This window comes from Bubalus bubalis, chromosome 22, assembly GCF_019923935.1.
Source record: "Bubalus bubalis isolate 160015118507 breed Murrah chromosome 22, NDDB_SH_1, whole genome shotgun sequence".
Classification (NCBI taxonomy): Eukaryota; Metazoa; Chordata; class Mammalia; order Artiodactyla; family Bovidae; genus Bubalus; species Bubalus bubalis.
In genome coordinates, this window is record NC_059178.1 from 15,543,501 (window position 1) to 15,566,578 (window position 23,078).

At 37.8% G+C, this 23,078-nt stretch overlaps 1 protein-coding gene and 1 pseudogene across 9 annotated transcripts in view; one reads left to right on the plus strand and one right to left on the minus strand.

Moving 5' to 3' along the window:
- PIAS2 (protein inhibitor of activated STAT 2) overlaps window positions 1-23,078 on the plus strand; it is a 105,663-nt gene that overhangs the window by 73,658 nt on the left and 8,927 nt on the right. For 8 of the 9 annotated variants that reach the window (XM_006075270.4, XM_006075274.4, XM_006075268.4 and 5 more), the window contains 4 exons: window positions 6,812-6,945; window positions 9,214-9,385; window positions 17,622-17,761; window positions 22,020-22,057. In XM_006075270.4, coding sequence (XP_006075332.3) covers window positions 6,812-6,945; window positions 9,214-9,385; window positions 17,622-17,761; window positions 22,020-22,057 — 484 coding nt within the window. Of the gene's footprint in view, window positions 1-6,811; window positions 6,946-9,213; window positions 9,386-17,621; window positions 17,762-19,713; window positions 19,887-22,019; window positions 22,058-23,078 lie in introns of all 9 variants that reach the window. The other variant, XR_006547767.2, reaches the window with a different exon arrangement.
- LOC112581417 lies at window positions 16,191-16,548 on the minus strand (annotated as a pseudogene).

Sequence of the window (23,078 nt, forward strand, 5' to 3'; positions counted from 1 at the left end):
ACTGTGACAAACCTAGCCAGCATATTATTAATAAAAAGCAGAGACATCACTTCGCTGACAAAGGTCTGTACAATCAAAGGTGTGGTTTTTCCAGTAGCTACCTACAGATGTGAAAGTTGGACCATAATGTAGGCTGAGCACCAAAGAATTGATGCTTTTGAGTTGTGTTGGAGAAGACTCTTGAGAGTCCTTTTTACTGCAAGGAGATCAATCCAATCAATCTTGAAGGAAATCAACCCTGGATATTTATTGAAAGGACTGTTGCTGAGGCTTTAGTATTCACTGTTGAAGCTCGGACTTCAATTCTTTGGTCACCTGATGCAAAGCACCAACTCATTGGAAAAGACCCTGATGCTGGGAAAGATTAAAGGGGAAAGGAATAGGGGGTGGCAGAGAATGAGATGGTTAGATAGCATCACCAACTCAGTCACGAATTTGAGCAAACTCCGGGAAATAGTTGAGGACAGAAGAGCCTGATGTGCTACATACAGTCCTTGTGGTCACAGAGAGTCAGACTCAACTTAGCAACTGAACAATAACAACAGTTTTCTCATGTATCTTTTTCATCTCTTCCTTTCTCTATTTCCTCAAATACTAATATGCTTCCTGTTTCTATAGATTGTTCTGGATTTTCTAGAGTTGTGCATGAATGGCATCATAGAGTGCATTCCTTTGTCTGACTTATTTTTATTCAGTGCCGTTGAAGTCTGTCCACATTGCTGTAGGTACCAGTAGTTCGTTTTTATTGCTGAGTAGCATCCATTGCACAGATAGCCCACAGTTTTATCAGTTCACTTGTTGATGGGTTGTTTCTGGCTTGGAGTCTTGCAAATAAACCTGCTAACAACATTCATGTCCAAGTCTTTGTTCTGATGTTTTAATTTTTCTTGGGTAAGTACTCAGAGTGGAATCCCTGGTCACATGCTAGGCATATGCTTAATTTTTCAGTAAATTACCAAACTGTTTTCCAATGTGATGTACTATTTTGTATTCCCAATAGCAGTGTATGAGAGTTCTAGTTACTCCACAGTCTGATCAACATTTGGTATTGTTAGTTTTTTAAACTTCAGACAATCTACTGATACATGGTTGTACTCCATTGTGGATTTAATTTAATGCAAAGAAGGGATTTGCATTTCCCTTATTTCTATACTGAACATCTTTTTGTGTGTCGATTTGCCATCTCTGTGTTATCTTTGGTAAAGTGACTGCTTAAATTTTCACTCACTTTTCAGTTGGGTTCTTTGTTTTCATATTGCTGAGTTTTGATAATTCTGTACATATAGTGGATGTACGACCTGTTATCAGATAATGTAATTTTACAATGTTTTGTGCCTTATCCTCCTTTTACTCTCTTAACAGTGTCTTCCAAAGAGCAATAGTTCTTGGATTAAGGCCAGTTTATCAGGGTTTTCTTTTATGTCCTATGCCTTTGATATCATACTAAGATATTTTGCCCTAACCCAGGGTCACAAAGATTTTCTCCTTGCTTCCTTTAGAAGTCTTTTCATTGCATTTTACACTTAGATGTCTTGTCTGTTTCAAGTTAATTTTTGTATATGGTGTGAGATAAAAATCAAGGTTTTAGCTTCATTTTTCTTTCCGGCATATGGTCATGCAGTTGTTCTGCCACACTTGTTGAAGAGATTGACTTTTACTCACTGCATCATCTTCGCATTATTTTTTCAAAAATCAGTTTGCCATATGTGTGTGGGTTCATCTTTGAATTTTATTTTGTTGACTTGTATATGTTTATGTCAATATTGCACAGTCTTGAAATCAGAGTAATAGACTTCTAATTTCTTTCTTTCTTAAAATTATTTAGGCAATTATAGATCTTTTGCATTTCATTGCACATTTTAGAGTGAGCTTGTCAATTAGGGAAAAAACCTGTTTTTTTTTTACTTGTATAATGTTGAATCTGTAGATCAATTAAGGGTGACTTCACAATATTGAGTCTTTTAATCTATGAACATGGTATATATCTGTTGATTAATTCAGTTCAGTTGCTCAGTCATGTCCAACTCTTTGCGACCCCATGAACTGCGGCACGCCAGGCCTCCATGTCTATTACCAACTCCCGGAGTCCACCCAAACCCATGTCCATTGAGTCGGTGATGCCATCCAACCATCTCATCCTCTGTCGTCCCCTTCTCCTCCTGCCCTCAATCTTTCCCAGCATTAGGGTCTTTCCAAATGAGTCATCTCTTCACATCAGGTGGCCAAAGTATTGGAGTTATAGCTTCAACATCGGTCCTTCCAGTGAACACCCAGGACTGATATTCTTTAGGATGGACTGGTTGGAACTCCTTGCATTCCAAGGGACTCTCAAGAGTCTTCTCCAACATGACAGATCACAAACATCAATTCTTTGGCACTCAGTTTCTTTATAGTCCAACTCTCACATCCATACATGACCACTGGAAAAACTATAGTCTTTACTAGACGGACCTTTGTTGGCAAAGTAATGTCTCTGCTTTTGAATATGCTGTCTAGGTTGGTCATAACTTTGCTTCCAAGGAGTAAACGTCTTTTAATTTCATGGCTGCAGTCACCATCTGCCGTGATTTTGGAGCCCCCCAAAATAAAGTCTGACATTGTTTCCACTGTTTCCCCATCTATTTGTTACGAAGTGATGGGACCGGATGCCATGATCTTAGTTTTCTGAATGTTGAGCTTTGCTGCTGCTGCTAAGTCACTTCAGTCGTTTCCAACTGTGCGACCCCATAGATAGCAGCCCACCAGGCTCCCCCGTCCCTGGGATTCTCCAGGCAAGAACACTGGAGTGGGTTGCCATTTCCTTCTCCAGTGCATTTAAGCCAACTTTTTCACTCTCCTCTTTCACTTTCATCAAGAGGCTCTTTAGTTCTTCATTTTCAGCCATAAGGGTGGTGTCATCTGCATATCTGAGATTATTAATATTTCTCCTGGCAATCCAGCTTGTCCTTCCTCCAGTCCAGTTTTTCTCATGATGTACTCTGCATATAAGTTAAATAAGCAGGGTGACGATATACAGCCTTGATGTACTTCTTTTCCTATTTGGAACCAGTCTGTTGTTCCATGTCCAGTTCTAACTGTTGCTTCCTGACCTGCATACAGATTTCTCAAGAAGCAGTTCAGGTGGTCTGGTATTCCCATCTCTTTCAGAATTTTCCACAGTAATGTGATCCACACAGTCAAAGGCTTTGGCATAGTCAATAAAGCAGATATAGATGTTTTTCTGGAACTCTCTTGCTTTTTCGATGATCCAATGGATTTTGGCAATTTGATCTCTGGTTCTTCTGCCTTTTCTAAAACCGGTTCATGCATTGCTGAAGCCTGGCTTGGAGAATTTTGAGCATTACGTTACTAGTGTGTGAGATGAGTGCAATTGTGCGGTAGTTTGAGCGTTCTTTGGCATTGCCTTTCTTTGGGATTGGAATGAAAACTGACCTTTTCCAGTCCTGTGTCCACTGCTGAGTTTTCCAAATTTGCTGGCATATTGAGTTGCAGCACTTTCATAGCATCATCTTTCAGGATTTGAAAGAGCTCAACTGGGATTCCATCACCTCCACTAGCTTTGTTCGTAGTGATGCTTTCTAAGGCCCACTTGACTTCACATTCCAGGATGTCTGGCTCTAGGTGAGTGATCACACCATCGTGATCATCTGGGTCATGAAGATCTTTTTTGTACAGTTCTTCTGTGTATTCTTGCCACCTCTTCTTAATATCTTCTGCATCTGTCAAGTCCCTACCATTTCTGCACATATTGAGCCCATCTTTGCATGACGTGTTCCCTTGGTATCTCTCATTTTCTTGAAGAGATATCTATTCTTTCCCATTCTGTTGTTTTCCTCTATTTCTTTGCATTGATCACTGAGGAAGGCTTTCTTAGCTCTCCTTGCTATTCTTTGGAACTCTGCATTCAAATGGGTATATCTGTCCTTTTCTCTTTTGCTTTTTACTTCCCTTTTTTTCACAGCTATTTGTAAGGCCTCTTCAGACAGCCATTTTGCTTTTTTGCATTTCTTTTCCATGGGGATGGTCTTGATCCCTGTCTCCCGTACAGTGTCACAAACCTCCATCCATAGTTCATCAGGACTCTGTCAGATCTAGTCTCTTAAATCTATTTCTCACTTCTACTGTATAGTCATAAGGGATTTGATTTAGGTCATACCTGAATGGTCTAGTGGTTTTCTCCACTTTCTTCAATTTCAGTCTGAATTTGGCAATAAGGTGTTCATGATCTGAGCCACAGTCAGCTCCCGGTCTTGTTTTTGCTGACTGTATAGAGCTTCTCCCCCTTTGGCTGCAAAGAATATAATCAATCTGATTTTGGTGTCAACCATCTGATGATGTCCACATGTAGAGTCTTCTCTTGTGTTGTTAGAAGAGGGTGTTTGCTATGACTAGTGTGCTGTCTTGGCAGAACTCTATTAGCCTTTGCCCTGCTTCATTCCGTATTCCAAGGCCAAATTTGCCTGTTACTTCAGGTGTTTCTTGACTTCCTACTTCTGCATTCCAATCCCCTTTAATGAAAAGGACATCTTTTTTGGGTGTTAGTTCTAGAAGGTCTTGTAGGTCTTCATAGAACTGTTCAACTTCAGCTTCTTCAGTGTTATTGGTCGGGGCATAGACTTGGATTACTGTGATTTTCCTTGGAAACTAAGAGAGATCATTCTGTCGTTTTTGAGATTGCATCCAAGTACTGCATTTCGGACCCTTTTGTTGACCATGATGGCTACTCTATTTCTTCTAAAGGATTCCTGCCTACTGTAGTAGATATAATGGTCATCTGAGTTAAATTCACCCATTCCAGTCTATCTTAGTTCGCTCATTCCTAGAATGTCGATGTTCACTCTTGTCATCTCCTGTTTGACCACTTCCAATTTGCCTTGATTCATGGACCTAACATTCCAGGTTCCTATGCAGTATTGCTCTTTACAGCATCGGACCTTGCTTCTATCACCAGTCCCATCCACAGCTGGGTGTTGTTTTTGCTTTGGCGCCGTCCCTTCATTCTTTCTGGAGTTATTTCTCCACTGATCTCCAGTAGCATTTTGGGCACCTACCAATCTGGGGAATTTATCTTTCAGCATTCTATCTTTTTGCCTTTTCATACTGTTCATTAATTAGGTCTCAGTAATACTTGGTAGTTGATTGGTCTTGTGTGCCTTATGTCAGATTTATCCCATTATTTCATGTTTGATGTGGTATTAGTTTTTATATTAATTTCTGCTTGTTATATGGAAATTTAGTTGATTTTTGTCTATCTTGAAACTCGGCTCAATGCATTTTGTAGTTCTAGTTGCATTACGGAGAACATAGAATGTTCTGTATAGAAAAGTTAATAATTTGTGAATAAAGGCAGTTTTTACTTCCTTTTTAATTTAGATGCCTTTTATATTTTTGTCTTGCTGTCTTAAACTGACTACTCTGTTTGCATGATGATTTGCATTGATTGATTTTCAAATATTAAACTAACCTTTCATTCTAACCCCACTTGGTCATGATTTGCTATGTTTTATATTTATTGTTGGGTTTGTTTTGCTAAGTTCATGAGAGAGAGTGGTCTGTTTTCCTGTATTGTCTGTTTTTACTATCAGAGTAATGCTGGCCTTATGGGGTTTCCCAGGCGGTGCAGTGTTAAAGAACCCTCCTGCCAGTGCAGGGGACACAAGAGATGTGGGTTCGATCCCTGGGTGGGAAAGATGCCCTGGAGGAGGAAATGGCAACCCAGTCCAGTATTCTTGCCTGGGAAATCCCATGGACAGAGGAGCCTGGTGGGCCCCAGTTCATGGGGTTGCAAAGTCAGACTCAACTGGGCAACTGAGCACCCACACAATGCTGGCATTATAGGTGAGCTGGAAAGTCATACTGTGTCTCCTCAGATATTTGGTAGAATTTCCTACTGAAGACATTTGGGCCTAGAATTGTCTTTGTGGTAAAGTTTTTTACAAATTCAGTTTCTTTAACAGACACAGGTTCCTTCTGTTAACTATTGCTGTTTGAGTAAGTCTAAGTCTGACTAGAAGTTTGTCAGTTTTTATTGATCTTAAAGTACCTGCATTTGGTTTCTTTGTTTTTTCTCTATTTTGTTTATGTTCTTTGTTATTTTCCTTCTCTGGTTTATTGCCACTTTAATTTACTTTTTTCTAGTTCTGTTTAGTTAGAAGGTGAGATTCTTGATTTGCATCCTTTTTTAATGGAAAATTGTACGGCTTTAACTACCTTCTACAGATTTTAGTATATTTTCATTTCCATTCAGTACAAAATACTTCCTGAGTGTTTTAATATTATCTTTGTGTCATGAGTTGTTCTGTGTAATTTCCATATATTTTTCTGAAGTTGTTTTCCAATTTCATTTTGATCCTGTAACATAATTTATATGCTGAGTTATTTTAAATTTATTAAGACTTCGATGTCCCTATTTCTGCCTCCTTTCCCCATCCCTGTGATCCTTTTTTCTTGATAATCTTATATGTTATATTTTGGACAGTAATTTTTGTGTTTGGTTCATGCGTTATGTTGAGGGTTGTTTGTTTATTGCAAGTCCCAGCAAGAATGTTCCAGTTGTGTCTGTTTTTGTTTAACCACTGATTTTTAGACTGATACTCAGTAAGTCACTTAACTCTTCTGTTGCCTGTTAAGGAGATAAAGCCTAGGAGGAAGGAGGTGATAATAGTTGTTGTAAAGTGTGAAGTATTAAAACACCAAACAAACAAAAAATACAAAATACCTTTTGTCTCCAAGGTAAAATGTATTACTTTGTTATTTCACCTTTGAGCAAAGCCATTCAATTATGTTTCTGTTCTTCTTACTTGGTTCATAGGCTTTTTATGGAAATTCTCAATGACTGTACTGATGTGGACGAGATCAAATTCCAAGAAGATGGTTCTTGGTGTCCAATGAGACCGAAGAAAGAAGCTATGAAAGTATCCACCCAACCATGTCCAAAAATAGAAAGTATGTGCAGAATGGCCGCAGAGAGCAAAGCAGTGAGACTCGTGTGTTGTTATCTGTAGCATTAACCTTGGCCGTTAGAACGATTGTTTGGAGTTCAGTGTGCTCAGTTTACCTTTTGATTGTTACACATCTAATTTCTCCCAAATGATTTTTCATAAGACATGTGCAGAGGTTTATACCACATTATAATCAGTCTTTTCATAGTATATTTTTCATATATAAAGTAAATAACCATGTAAATTGTCTTATTATTTTTATTGAAGTATAATTGCTGTACAATATTATGAAAGTTAAAGGTGTACAATATAGTGACTCATAATTTTTAAAGGTTATACTCCATTTATAGTTAATTGTAAAATATTGGCTATATTCCCTGTGTTGTACAACATATCCTTGTAGCTTATCCTGAACCTAATAGCTTGTACCTCCTGCTTCCCCACCCCTCTAATGCCCCTCTTTTCTTCCCTTTTCCCACTTGTCACCACTAATCTGTTCTCTATATCTGCGAGTGTGCTGCTGCTTTGTTACATTCACTAGTTATATTTTTTAGATTCCACATATAGGTGATTTCAGATAGTATTTGTCTTTCTCTGATTTTTTTCACTTAGCATCATGCTGTCCAAGTTCATCCATGTTGGTGCAAGTGGCAGAATTTTTGTTTGTTTTTAATGTCCGTGTGCGTGTCTGTAGGTACACACCATATCTTCCTTATCCATTCATCTGTTGATGGACACTTCGGTTGCTTCCCTATCTTGGCAGTTGTAAATAATGCTCTTATGAGCATGCATCTTTTTGAGTTAGTGTTTTTGTTTTGTTTTTCAGTATATACCTGGGATGGAATTGCTGGGTCATAGGGTAGTTCTGCATTTAGTGTTTTGAGAAACTGCCGTATTGTTTCCCACTGTGGTTGCACCAGTTTACATTCCCACCAGCAGTCATCTGGAGTTACCTTTTCTCCACATCCTCACCAATACATTGCTTGGAGTTTTTAGAATCATCTTAATATGCTGTGCTTGTTAAAACGTGCAAATTTATGTGACATTTCTATGGATAGTTTTTCAGAATTGTTTTTAGAGTATCTGTTGGAGGAACCCCAAGTAGACATGTGGGTAGAGAGGCTGCATTTTCCATTAATGGAGGGTGGGGAAAGATGGTCATACGTTAGTTGGTTTGAAAAAAAAAAAGGTGAGTTCAGAGCTCATTGCTTTGTGGGAAGAAATATGAGCCTGAGTTACACTTAGCTCAGCCTTCAGCTCCCTGTGATGTCTGTGCTGAGTGGGGAAATTCAGGGCCATCTGAGAAATTGAAACCTGTAGGTGAACCTAGTTTCTTTTTATCTGATATAGTCCACTCACTGAGTTTTGTGCTGACTGTGTTTCACATCTGGCAACGTAATGAATAGTAGGTGTTCAGAGTAGGAGGAGAGGAAAAAGTAAAGGATTTTATGTCAGTATTAATCATTCTCCTGTGTTGTTACTAAACCTGTGGGAATGATTAAGGTTTTCCTCATATGTGAGAAAAATAGTGATTTAATTAGTTGCTACTGCTTTTCCATGATCAAGTAGCATGCATTTTCTACTGAGTAGATTGTAGAGCATATTTTCTTTGAAATAGTGAGTTAACATATCGTGTAAGACTATGGAAGTGGGCAGAAAGGAGAACCTAAGTAGGTAATTGGTAAGAAAAACTTTGAATGTCTGGGTAACTTGTTAAAGTGAGATAGTTAGGCTTTTTTTCAACTGATACTATCAAAGTGAGCATTTTATCCAGTTCTGGCTTGTGGTGAAGAGCTTATGTATTCTTTGATACAAGCACCACTGCTTTGTTAGAATGGAAGTGTTTGATTCTGACTTCATACTACTATGTCTGTGAGAATACACAGCCAGTAAAGCCACGTACTCTTGTCCACGGCCAGAGACCAGCCCCTTAACTCCAGATGTCTGTCTATAATGTGAGTCCTCACCGGGGGAGATAGTGTGAGGAGCAGGATCTACACAGATCTACTGGCAGTACTGGGGAGATAACTCGGCAGGTGCCGTCTGAAAGAGGTTTTGGTCTTCTCACAAGGCATTGTGCTCCCTCTGTCTCCTAGGTAAGCAGTCGTTTCATAGATGAATGTCTGAAGTTAGAGAGTTAGTCTCTGTCCATGGGACGAGTATGGACTTTATGGGCTGTGTATTCTCTAGGATGTGCTGCACAGTTTAAAACTTATGGTTAGAGCTTGTGTTACACCTCTCACTTTTTTTCCCCCCTGTTCCCTCCATGTAGCTTCAACTGTCCTCAGTAAGCCGTGTGCAGTGACTGTAGCCAATGAGCCAAGCAAGAAGAAAGTGGATGTCATTGACCTAACAGTAGAAAGCTCTTCTGATGAAGAGGAAGGCCCTCCTGCCAAAAGGAAATGCATCTTTATGTCAGAAACACAAAGCAGCCCAACCAAAGGGTTTGTGAATTTATAGTTCACTATTGTTTATTACACTTGGAACTAACTGTTCCTGGGTTAGGTTTGTAAATGGCTCTTGGAGAGTGGCATAACCATAGAGGGCCACTTTAATTTGTGTTCTGTTCAGTTGAAATATTTTCAAATGAGCATGTTGTTCATGGGAAAGCAGATTTTGATGAAGAAGATATTCCCATCTTTGGGAAGTGAGGGTTGAAATCTTCTCATGTCTAAATATTTCATATTGAACACTTTCTGTTATTTTCTTGACTCTTTGTAAGGAGTAAATTTGGCATCACAGACCACCGTGAGGAAGTGGAGTGTGTGGAGTGTGTAATTGGCAATCTGACCAGTGTGGATTCTACTTTTGACACCATTGCTTACTCGTTCTGTGATCTTGGATGAAATACTTAACTTGTTAGAGCCTCCTTTTCCTGTTCTGTAAAATGGGGTTAAATAATGCCTACCTCATAAGGTTATATTCAGGTTTCAATACAATAATGCAAGAGCTCAGCCTGATTCAGGCCCATGGTAATTTTCTCAGTAAAAAATGATTGCCTTCCCTTCTCACCCTCTCCAAAGCACAGTGTGGGCAAGTAAATGTGGTCTAGCATTTGTTTCTAAGGCATCTAAATGACAGGTTTAAGTAATTAGCAATAGATACTTCTGAGAGATTTTAGAACCTGCAAGAAAGTAGCAGAGGGTTCTCTCGACATCCCATGAGCATATTATTCCAAACTTGGGTGTGCCAGTCTTGTCTTTTGACCTCTCATTGCACTTCTTTTCTCTAATGGCTTTATTGGAGTATAATTTAGATACCATAAAATCCCACATCTGAAGTCTTGAGTTGCACAGTTCAGTGGTTTTATTAAATTCATAGTTACGCAGTTATCATCACAACTCAGTTGTAGAATATTCTCAACACCCAGTAAACGTCTGTCATGTTCCTTTGAGTTAATCCCCATGCACACTCCAGTTGGCAACCATTGCTCTCCTTTTTATTGCTATAAATTTGCCTTCTCTAGGCATTTTATATAAGTCGAGTTATATTCTCGGTGCACTTTTGAAACATTGCTTTTTTGCAGTTAACTTTTGAAACCAGGAGAATTAAAGCTTTCTGTGCTGCCTTCTTCACTGTTAAAATACTTGTATTTCCAGATGTGATTTCCACATCACAGTGAGAGTGCATTTTTTTTCTTAGTGGAACTGAAAATGAAATAAGTATTTCAACTGGAATTTTTTTTCTGGGATGCTGATCATTTATGGTTTCTTTCAGACAATTTGGTTGGCACTTCTAGAATTTAAATGATAAAAAATGAAAATAGAGTTTTGAAATGTGTACTGGCTTAGATGTGATATTTCCAGAGTTTACTCTCTAATAAAATGCTTTAGAGCACGCTGGGGAAACGTAGGTTGCACAACATATAATCAGATGGATATATGTATAGTTAGATGGATTCACACCAGGTTGAAGGGTTACTGTTATCTTGGAGGGTGTCTCTGGTGGCTCACTGTAAGGGTCATCTGAGATGACCTCACCATGCTGAGCACTTGGGACAGTTCACACCTGTGATCAGCTACCACAGAGATAGATGTTGAGTCTCATCTAGGTTAAAAAGAAAAACCTAACATTTAGAGTATAAGGTGGAAATTTGTGACTAAACCAGCAACACGTGAAAATTTTGGTTTAAATTGTTTGTAAAGTGCAGCTACCCCATTCATTCTAAGAAGCTGGCATAATTCTTAATACCCAAACTTGACTTAGACATTAACAGCCAAATTGGAAAACTGTTATAAAACAGGCTTACATTAGGAAGATCAATGAAAATTCTGAATTTGATCTTAGTAAATTATTTAATAATATGTTAAAATGGCATCCTTTAATACCAAGTAGAGTTTATCCAAGAATGCTTTATAATTAGGAAATACATTGATAAAATGGATCTTGTCATAGACAGCTAGTCAGCTCTCCACATCTGTGGATTCTGGCAATTGTGGATTATCAGAAATGGCTAGAGGAAAATTTTTTTTTTAAAGTTTCCAAAAGCAGGAACTATTTCACATAGCATTTGCATTGTATTAGGTCTTATAAGGTATACATCCATGAAGTCGCTCAGTTGTGTCCGACTCTTTGCGACCTCACGGACTGTAGCCTACCAGGCTCCTCTATCCATGGGATTTTCCAGGCAACAGTACTGGAGTGGATTGCCATTTCCCTCTCCAAAGGATCTTCCCAACCCAGGGATCAAACCCGGGTCTCCTGCATCATAGACAGACGCTTTACCGTCTGAGCCACCAGGGAAGTCCTATAAGGTATAAGGTAATCTAGAGATGAATTTTATGGTATTTGAGGTAAGGGACTTCAGGATCTGTGAGTTTTGGTATCCTTTTGGGGAGAGGGTCCTTGGACCCAGTCCGCTGTGAATACTGAGGGACAGCTGTATATCATCATCTTAATAGATGATGGCCGTCTGTAAATTAACAGCCATTTAGCTAGAAGCTCTCTGAAGTGTCACAATTCACTTAATGGTTTACCACTTGAGCAGATTTGTTCTTAGATTGCATTAATAAAAGAAGCAGTATCCAGGATACATACCCATGCCAGTTCATTCCGTTTTAGGCTAAATGACTTTCACTTAGACCATTTTAGTCAGGGCTTTCATCAAGAAGGGTATTAATGAGAGCAGCCAGAGGAGGGAAAGAGGATGGTGAGTAGCCTGATGGATGAGTGGGTCAAAGGACTGAAGCTGTGAAGCCAGGAAAAGAGAAAATGTGATATTTACCTTGTAGGTCTTGAATGGGAGTCATTGATGAACTGGGTTAAGTTTATTCTTTGTTATAGCATTTGGCAGATACAAATCCAGTAGAGGAATGATACATGAACACTTTCCATTGGAGTTTTCTGAACACTAAGAACATTGATGTTTTTCTGTGTTAAGGTAGAGTGGATGCCACCTGTGCAGGCGTCACACTGGTGACCATACTGTGATTATTTCATCTGTGTAGTCCTGTCCAACTCTTAGTTGTTTGTTTGTTTGTTTGTTTTTTTTCTGGTTTTGTGTCTGGTCATTCTTCTCATGTCCTTCCTTTTGTGTCAGCATCTGGAAATTTTCCCTGAGGTGAAAATTTATCATAGGGCTTCTTAGTGTTAGTAAGCAAATGGGGAATAGAGGGAAAATAAGACTTTTAGAAAACCTCTGGTGTTTTTCTAAATTAACAGATAATTTTAAAATATTATGCATCTACTCCATGCCTTGAAAATTGAATGATTGCTTTGTCATTAATAAAGAGGTATTCTCAAGACAGGAAGCAAAGATTAGAGATACATTAAGACTGTGGTTTTGGAGAAGACTCTTTAGAGTCCCTTGGACTGCAAGGAGAGCCAACCAGTCCATCCTAAAGGAGATCCGTCCTGGGTGTTCATTGGAAGGACTAATGTTGAAGCTGAAACTCCAATAATTTGGCCACCTGATGCAAAGAGTTGACTCATTGGAAAAGACCCTGATGCTGGAAGGGATTGGGGGCAGGAGGAGAAGGGGACGACAGAGAATGAGATGGTTGGATGGCATCTCTGACTCGATGGACATGAGTTTGGGTGAACTCCGGCAGCTGGTGATGGACAGGGAGGCCTGGCATGCTGCAGTTCATGGGGTCACAGAGTCAGACACGGCTGAGTAACTGAACTGAACTGAACTATCATTAGAAATTGGTAGCGGAATTGAATCTTTGGAAATATGTTTATGATCATAAAGTGGGAACACCTGGTGAATTTCAGTTTTATAGATAAAAATTCAAGTTACTGAATTTTCAGACATCTAAGTCTGGGCCAAGTATGATGAATTTAGTGATCTGGTACTCTAGAATACTAATATTTGCTGTCTAGCAGTATGCCAGCAATTTTCTTTTGTGCTGTGAAATAATGTTGTTGTTCAGTCACTAATTCGTGTCTGACTCTTCGCAACCCTGTGGACTGCAGCATGCTAGGCTTCCTTGTCCTTCAGTATCTCCTGGAGTTTGCTCAAACTCATGTCCATTGAGTAGATCATACTCTTCGCATCAGGTGCCCAAAATACTGGCGCTTCAGCATCAGTCCTTCCAATGAATATTCAGGGTTGATCTCATTTAGGATTGACTGGTTTGATCTCCTTGCAGTCCAAGGGACTCTCAAGAGTCTTCTCCAGCACCATAGTTCTTAAGCATCAATTCTTTGGCACTCAGCCTTCTTTATGGTCCAACTGTCACATCCGTACATGACTGCTGGAAAAACCGTAGCTTTGATTGTACCGACCTTTGTTGGCAAAGTGATGCCTCTTCTTTTTATTAATAATGTGCTGTCCGGTATCACTGACAGAGATAGAGCTGACTTGGACAAGGATAGTGACTTTCTATTTAAATATGATGAACCAAAGGTGACAGTAAACAACCTGTAATGTTTCCTGTGTATTAACCCTGTGACTTTGGGAATTCTGTAAGCTCAGTTTTCTCATCTGTAAAATAGAAATGATAATAATGTGCAACTCATTAAGTTATTGTGAGGATTGAATGAAATAATGGCAATGACAGTACTCAGTAAAGCATTGGAAAAGTGACATATTTTGGCCATTGTTGTTATTCATCTTATATTTGACAAACCGCCCAATAACTCTTTTTTGTTACATGAAAACAAAAAACAGACAAAAAATAATATGCTGTCTAGGTTTGTCATAGCTTTCCTTCCAGGGAGCAAGCATCTTTTAATTTCATGGCTGCAGTCACTGTCTGCAGTGATTTTGGAACCCAAGAAAATAAAATCTTTCACTGTTGCCACATCTGTTTGCCATGAAGTGATGGGACCAGATGCCATGATCTTAGTTTTTTGTAAGTCGAGCTTTAAGCCAACCTTTTCCTGATATTATGCATAAAGCTATAAAAACTTATATGTGTACATAATACATAATGTACATATAGGCCTGTGTGTGTATTTGCCAATCCTATGAGGAGGGAGTAACAAAATGTTTTTAGTATTTATAGCGTCACATACTTAAACCCATAATTCCACCAGACATAGCCATTTAGATTTCACCGTGGTTCCTATTATTCCATATCTATAAATACATCTATTTTTGCACAGGCATTAGAGTTGTTTACCTTTCCAAATGTGATCTTTGTGATGCTTCTGATTGAGATAAAAATCTGCTGCTGCTACTGCTGCTAAGTCACCTCAGTTGTGTCCGACTCTGTGTGACCCCATAGACGGCAGCCCACCAGGCTCCCCCGTCCCTGGGATTCTCCAGCCGAGAACACCGGAGTGGGTTGCCATTTCCTTCTCTAGTGCAGGAAAGTGAAAAGTGACAGTGAAGTCACTCAGTTGTGTCCGACTCTTAGCGACCCCATGGACTGCAGCCCACCAGGCTCCTCCGTCCATGGGATTTTCCAGGCAAGAGTACTGGAGTGGGGTGCCAAAATCCGCTACCAGTAGGTAATTTGATAATCCTAACAAATGGCGAATTTTACCCATTCTATATAAAGTTGAATTTGTGTTAATGTTACAAAGTTCAGGTAATCGGATTTAACTTACCCTGAATTGTTTAATTTTTCAGATATTTGCTGAGATTGTAGATGTTGATTAATAATTTGTACTGTCACTGGATTGTGGCATTTTTACCTGTTGTGTAGCATTTTATATTGGTGAAACAAGGAATAGTTAATCACCCAGAGTTTTACGTTATGAGAACAGAAGATGTGCAGTGGTTAAGGGTTACTATGGTGACGAGTGCACTGGGACATTGACCTCAGTTCTGTGCAGGTGTAAGTAAAGGGCCAGGGAGGGAAAGTGAGTGTTGTTTTCTATGAATCTGATCCAGATTGAAAGGTCAGTTGAGGATGAAGAGAAAAGCCAGTGTGAGATAATCAGAGCCACTTTTTACGCCCCCTTGTGAGTACAAACATATGCCAGTCTCTATTTCCTTCTTATTTCCCATGACCCCATGCCCCAGTTTCTGATACACATTCCTGTGTGGGAGGTAGGATCATGTGTAATTTGGAAACACTTCTGGTGATTTCCTGTTCTACTTTCATCCTTGTAGAGGACCAGTGTCTTCAGACTTCCAGAAGCAGATGTGCTTTAATATAACATGCATACTTGAGCTCATCTCAGGTTCTCTCTTTCCCTCTCCAGAGTCTACCTTTGTGGTTTTAGATGGCCAGGTAACACTGGCATCCAAGAAACCTCCTGATTGTAACTGAGGCAGGTTGCTCTTTTTGTTGGTCTTCACGTACGTCTGGAAAATGTGTTTTGAAATACTTAGCTTATGTTGTTGTCTCAAGCATACCGTATTTCCCGTGATTCCCAAATAGATCAGTCTCCGTTCACTTGCTTTCCTGAGACTAGCATTTGCCAACACAGCCACGTATATCCTCTCAAGATGACTTTGTTTTCCTCCTTTCCAGTGACATCTGTTTTTTTTGAAAAATAGTACAGAATAACAGGGCTTCCCAGGTGGCTCAGTGGTAAGAATCCTGCCAGTGCAGAGGCTGCAGGAGATGCTGGTTTGATCCCTGGGTTGGGGAGATCTCCTGGAAGAGGAAACGGCAACCCACTCCAGAATTCATGCCTGGGAAATCCCGTGGACCAGAGGAGCTTGGTGGGCTCCAGTCCATGGGGTCTCAGAGTCAGACATGGCCTAGTGACTGATCATGCACATGCACGCGCTGTTTCTGTCAGTTGCGCGTCATCTTTGTAGTGACCCCTTCCGGCTATGGAGATTGTGCCTGTCTCGTTGAGCTCACAGAAGTTTTATTTTTTGAAATGTACAGTGGTGGGACCCATCTATGCATCTTTACTGGAAGCTGGGGCATCTTCACCTTTGGTGTTTCTGGTTTAAATTACTTGTACTCTGTGCTTTGAAACCACTTTAATGGATGCTTTACTAAGTAGCCCCTGAAGGGCTACCCTGACCAAGGAGCTGTGAGTCTTTAGTCTCTTGGAGACAACAGCTGAGGTTTTAAGCTTGTAGTCAGGAACTTCCTCACGTAGTCTGGCATATGTGGTTTTGTCAGGCAAGACTAGGTTATTGAGCTGTCCCATATTTTGCCTTTGGCCTTGCCCCCAGACTTGTTCACTGGGTGTTTGTCTTTCTTGGCTGGCTTTCTGGCATCTACTTTTTCTTGTCATCCTTGGGTAGCATCTCAGAGATTGGAGAGCAGCTGCTACCCCTGCAGCTTCACTAAGATGTTGGACAAAAAGATGGTCACCATCAGCCAGAGGGTCCATGACGTTGCTTAGTTTCCTCTCTCTCTCTTTCTCTCTCTCTCTCTCTATATATATTTAAGATGTTTTCTTGAGGACTTCTAATCATTAACTCTGGACTAAGATATAATGACTATTAAGTGGGAAGAATGCAAAATCATTTCTCTTTTTTCCTGAACTACTGCAAAAATATGTTTAACCATACTGCTTCTTGAAATTATAAAATAATTATAGTATATATATACAGTGTATATACATATATGTATAAATACCAATAATAAATTATCTTAAGTATATTTAATTTGTGTTTTTAGTGCATGAACAGTGAATTTCAAAGTCATAGCTCTCCTACAAGAGTAGATGGTATCATGGTAGCTAGTGTTTTTATTTCTGAATGTTATGTCTTAAATCCTGAATGTTTTACTCTTAATTTAATTTCTTTTCTGATTGCTACTGGTTTTTTATCAGACTGGCTGGCTTTAGGACTGTCTTTACTCAGGTGATCCCCAGATAAGAGGGCCAATAATTAACACAATTCATGTTACATAATGGAAGGAATTATGTTTGAGCTATAGTAAGTAAGTAGCTTTAGTCATAAAGGTACCCTGATTTAAATCAAATTTTAGGAGTCTTCTATTTTTTTTCTAAATTTCTTTATATATAACTTACTAATATCACATGCATGTTACACATACATTAATAAAAGCAGTGTGTAGCGTATAGTCCTATTTGTGGTTCAGAGTTCTGTGTTTTGCTCCAGCAGTGTTCTTTATGTTTTAGTGCCACCTTGCTCTTATGTCACAGCTGCTATTGAGAGGCAACATATGTTCATGTTAAAGTGAAGACTGTTATGAAAGAGGAGAGTGAGTGGCGTTCTGTGTAGTGAGTAGCTGCTATATAGTTGTTCTGAAGCTTAGTGAACTTACGATTGAGAATGCCCCGTAGTACAGCTCTTCTCTCCTGTGAACTAACAGCCAGATTGTTTGTAATTTCCCATGCTATTTAAAACAGGGTTCTCATGTATCAGCCATCTTCTGTAAGGGTGCCCAGTGTGACTTCGGTTGATCCTGCTGCTATTCCGCCTTCATTAACAGACTACTCAGTACCATTCCACCACACGCCAATCTCAAGCATGTCCTCAGATCTGCCAGGTATGTGAAGAGTTGTTTTGTTTTTTATCAATTTTTTTTTTTTTACCATTTATTTTTTATCTTAATCTGTGAAGCAAATATAATTTAAGTATCTTAAATAAAAATGCAAAGGAAATTGCTAAGGAAAGGGTTCCTGTAAAGGTGATACCTGTTTTAAATATTAATCACGTTCAGTTGCTATCATTTTAACTACCGAGCAATCTATAGATTTTGTTGGGAGGAAATAGAATAGTAGGGTAGTGGGAAAATTTGACGGAATTTATTCTCCCGCATAGAGGATGTACCACAGGGAGACTTTTTCTTGGTTTATTTTTCATGGAAGCTTCACAGGTTAGGGAGAATGTTTTCTCATACTTTTCTTTTCTAAAAGCGCATCACTTCTTGGTAGCCCATCACGACTTCAGAATACAGTTGAGAACTGTGAGGTCAGGTTGCCTGCCAGCTTTACCCTGTAAAAATCGGACCTGCCTGCTCTTTTTCCACAACACTCCTGAGTGTTTAGGGTTATCTTTTTAAAAAAACATTTTTTTTTTTTAAATTGGAGGATAATTGGTTTACAATGTTGTGTCGGTTTAGGAATATCTTTTATATGATATTAACAGTTAAAAACGTCATGGCTGCCTGAGCTACCGTAGTATCAAGTTTTTTCATAGATCAAATTGGCACAAGTTTAGAACCAGTGACTTTATGACTTCCCTTCTCTCTGAAGGGTCCTTTTATTGAAATTCAGTTACCTCCTCCTGTTATTAATTTTCTTTTCTGGATTTAGGAAGTTAATTTTGACCTGTGATTTATCCTTCTTAGCCCTCTTAATAAGGTCTTTATTTTAAGCACAATATATATTCTATTGGGTGAAATTTGTGTTGTTGGAACAGTTGATAGTTGTGTAATCTAGTCAGGTGTAATTTTGTTCAGAGTTTATTCAATTTGAATACAATTTAATGGAATAGAGTAGACTAAAAATAGTATCCATCAAAAAAAATGTTAAAAGCTTTTTGGTTCTTAAATATATCTCCTCCACATGTTCTTTGGGAATTGGTTATTTTAAAAAAACTGTTTGTAAACCCAGCCAGCACCAGTTACAGAGTCATTGCTGATACAAAGCTTGATCTTGAGTTACAGGTGAAGTTTCATGGTCCATAAGAAAGAGGGAAAGTCAGAGTCTTAATTCCTAACTGCCATGTTTTATTTTAACTGTGGCTAGTTTTAAATGAAGTTGAAAGGTTTCCACATGTCATCTTACTATGTGTTACAAATAAGCATTCCAGAAGAATTCATTTCCTAAAGATCTTGAATTAAAAATTAATCCTGAGAAAAAAGATAATGAACATTCTCTGTTTACTAAGTGACTTTGGCCATTTAGCAATAGAATAGATACATTGTACAAATCACTTGCTCTGTTAGTTTTTGAATTGTGTGAGTTTGGATGAATTTTTAATTTCAGAGAATTTATATTTCAAAATTTGGGCATAAAGTCAGACTATTTACTTTATAAAATGTACAGATTTGAGAAAAATGCGATAAAATATGTTAATTGAAGCTGGTAAGAACTAAGACTATTATCCAGGACTGGTATTTAGCCATTATAAGCTAGTATAGTGATACTGCTTATTAAAATGAACGGAATAGAATAGGATCTATTGTACTTTAGAAGAGTTACCAGTTTACCGTCATTTATGAATTATGTAGTAGTTACTTGATCTAAATAGTTTAGTTTTTATTTGGGTTTTACTGTTAACATGCTCTTTTGTAATTAGTAATTACTTTGGAAATTTTTTTGTGCATAATTTTTATGTAATTAGTCATACTGTACAGAGTTTTGATATTTATAAATTTAATACTTTATAATAAAATATTAAATAGAATACCAAGAATTGAGAGATGACAAACTCTTAATACATTTCTTAACATTCCTTTTAAACATCATAAACATGAATCTTCTGAATCTGCAGGAGAACAAAGAAGAAATGATATTAATAATGAACTGCAGCTTGGAACATCTTCTGATACTGTGCAACAGTGAATGCAAAAATAAAACATAATTTGTATTTGTGGAATGGAAAACAGCTTGATTATTTCACGAAAAAATATGACTGCCTTATTATTGCTAGTGCCATATTGTCAGGTGCGAATGGTGCTCAAAAGTTGTATCATTAAAATTTGAAAGTGCTAAACATTTACATATTTAATCATGTAGCAGTTATGTTTTGTTAAACTTCATGGCTCAAGTAAGTAAAATGTGTTGTTATTAATAAGACATACAGAGTCAGTTTCACATGAAGACGCATTTAAAATCTAAAAACTACAGATCTATCAGTATTGAGAAAAGCATTTAGAATGTACCATCATAATTTTTAAAACTATCTGCTTTTTTAGTTAAAGATAATTATGAAATACTTAAGAGTGAAAACACAACATACCATTGCAGTTCAAACTTATGGTGAAATAAGAATAGCATTTTACTGAACTTTTATAAAGTATTAAGGCAATAATGTTTTAATCACTATTCATGAAGCTTCATCTGTTTCATGTAAGAGTTTTCATAGTGTATACTTACAAAGTAGAATTATAAGACATTGTTGATAATATTTTTTTAATAGAAGGAATAACATCTGAAATACTGTTCAAGCTTCAGTGTTACTGTTGGAGAGAAAATGGTTTCAGTGAGAAATATTTACATTGAAATATTATTGACTTTTATGTAGACAGCATCTGTATAATACAGCTAGGGAGATACAGTGGGTTTCAACCAAAATTTCAGAAAAATTTCTAGATACTTTTATTATGGCATTGTATGTTATCATATTCAGTTATCCTTGGATGAGATGTCAAAAGATACAGATCAGTAGACTGTTAGCACACATGAAATAAACATCCAATAGTAGAAATGCTGAATATATAAAACTTGCAGATGATATTATAAGGGCTAGACAGATTTTGAATTACTGTTCAGCTGCCGCAGAGAGAGGATTTACTCAGCGGTATTATTACTGTGAACAGAAACTCACTTACTGAAGTACATCACCTCCTTAGTATCACTTTAATGGGGAACTCTTAGGAAAAATTGGTTATGATTCCCTTTGTCCAGTGTTGGCTCAAATCTTGTATCTTATAGCTAGTAATAGCCATAAGAAATGACAAATCATGTCAGCAGTTCTCAAAAATCTTTTAGAAGTTGAATGACTTCTTTCAAATGATTGGTGCTACAGCTTGTATTATTCAATAAGTATTATCATTTTACCCTTATTTAGAGATTATAAGGGAATAAGCTTACTTAAACATTTATCAGTTATATTAACACCAGTTAAATATAATTTCCCACTAATATTCTCTGTTTAGACTAACAGTCCAGTATCATAGTACACTCTATTATGATTATTGTACTTGAGGTGACCTTGAATACCAGGATATAAAAATTCATAGAATAAATAGAAATTGGCCTTAGTAATCATATACCTAATATATGATTTTTTTTTTTAATGTTTTAGAATTGAGTCAAACAGAGGTCTAGGGGAACTGACCTTGAAGTTTATTGCTAGACTTTTCAGACATGAAGATTTTATTATTTATTGTTATAACTTTAATATTTCAAAACAGTATTACTGGGCAACCTTTTGTTACTTTTCTATTTCTATATAAGTATAATTGGAGGATCCCAAATCTTTAGAAAACTGCATTAGCTTATAACCCAGCACACGTTGGCAAGCTTTAGCTTGTTAGTAAGCAGCGGCTACGAAGTGCTTGCTTTATGCAGCGTGTTCAACTGTGTACTGCTCCTTTTGTCATGGGAACTGGGGGACAGAGAGCTGTCCGTGAAATAGACATTTATTTGTTTAAGAAGTGATATTTTAGATGAAGCTTAATGTGTATTTCTAAAAAATAAATGTGAAGTGTCTTAAGAGACTAAGCATGTTTTTTTTAATGTCTCAATCCAGATAATCATCTCTTCATTTTATTGCTTCTCATTCTGCTAAGTGAAAATTTGCTTTGACTAGTTCTATTTAAATTTTGGACTCCTCTACCCCTTTTAAACCTCTGGGGATGGTTTTTCCAGTTGTTTTGTCAAGACATATGTACATTTTTGGGTTTTATGCATATAAATATCCTGAAATATCCTGATTGTGGTATAGACCTTCCCTACAGCAGAATGGTAAGGACTTAACCCAAATGTTCTATGACTTAAATAAAAACTGATTTGGGGAAATAATTCTTGTCTCCAAAATATGAGACAACTATTAACAGAACATTTTTGTTTTAGGTTTGGATTTTCTTTCCCTTATTCCAGTTGATCCCCAGGTATGTATCCTGAATTTAAGCAACTAATTTGTATGGATTGTTGGTTGTGTCACTAACTAAAAATGACCAGTTGCATAAAATCAGGACAGTCAACTCTCAGTTACTTAAATTGATGGAAGGAAAGTACTTCTATAAATACTTCACAATTTTACTTGGAGGCATGACGTTGTTTTTCAGTTTAAGATATTTTGACCTTTACTACTAGCATTTTAAATTATTTTTTGTTTAGTTTAATATAATCATTTGGCATTTCTTAACAAGCATTTGAGTGATTAAAATGAGGGGAAGCAGTGCTGGATGACTGGAAATGGTGAAACTTTATAGAGATAATTTGTAAAATACTTGTTCTGTACATAGAAGATGGCTGAAGCTGATTAAACAGATTGAATCATTAGCTTGATTCTTCCTAGTTTTTAAAGGCAGTCAAATTCAGACTTTGAAGAAGCCCTCACCTAAAATTGCTATAAACCAACCATTCGTGTTTTCTCTGTCGGAGATAAGAAACTAGTATTCCAGTGTCCCACCATGAAGACCTTGCAGTGAGCACAGCCTCCACTGATAGGCTAACAGCAGAGGAGGAAAAGGCACAAGGAAAGCTGATGGGGAAAGCAGACAGAGAAAGAGACCTGGAGAAGTGCTGAGAGTAGGGACGGATAGAGGAAGAACCATGGATCACTGCTCTTGTAGTCTGCTCAGAATCAGCTAACCACAGGTTGTGTATCAGCTTCCTGGTTTAATACTCTGTTTGATCACACAAGCAGTACTGGAAGTTTGGGCCCAAGGTGACAAGCACAAAAAGAGAAGTTTCTTTTCACCCTAAATTGACTTTGCTACATCAGTAGATTCTATAGCAAAATATCTATGTATTTTTCTAGGAGATAGATTCTTCAGGATTAAAGTATTACTGACTTTTATGTCAGCCATCCTTTTTTAAAAAATCATCTTGGAACCTTGAGGATTTTGATTTTATAGGGCCATTCAGCATGCTTGGTGTCAGGCTAACTTGTTGATAAAAAATACC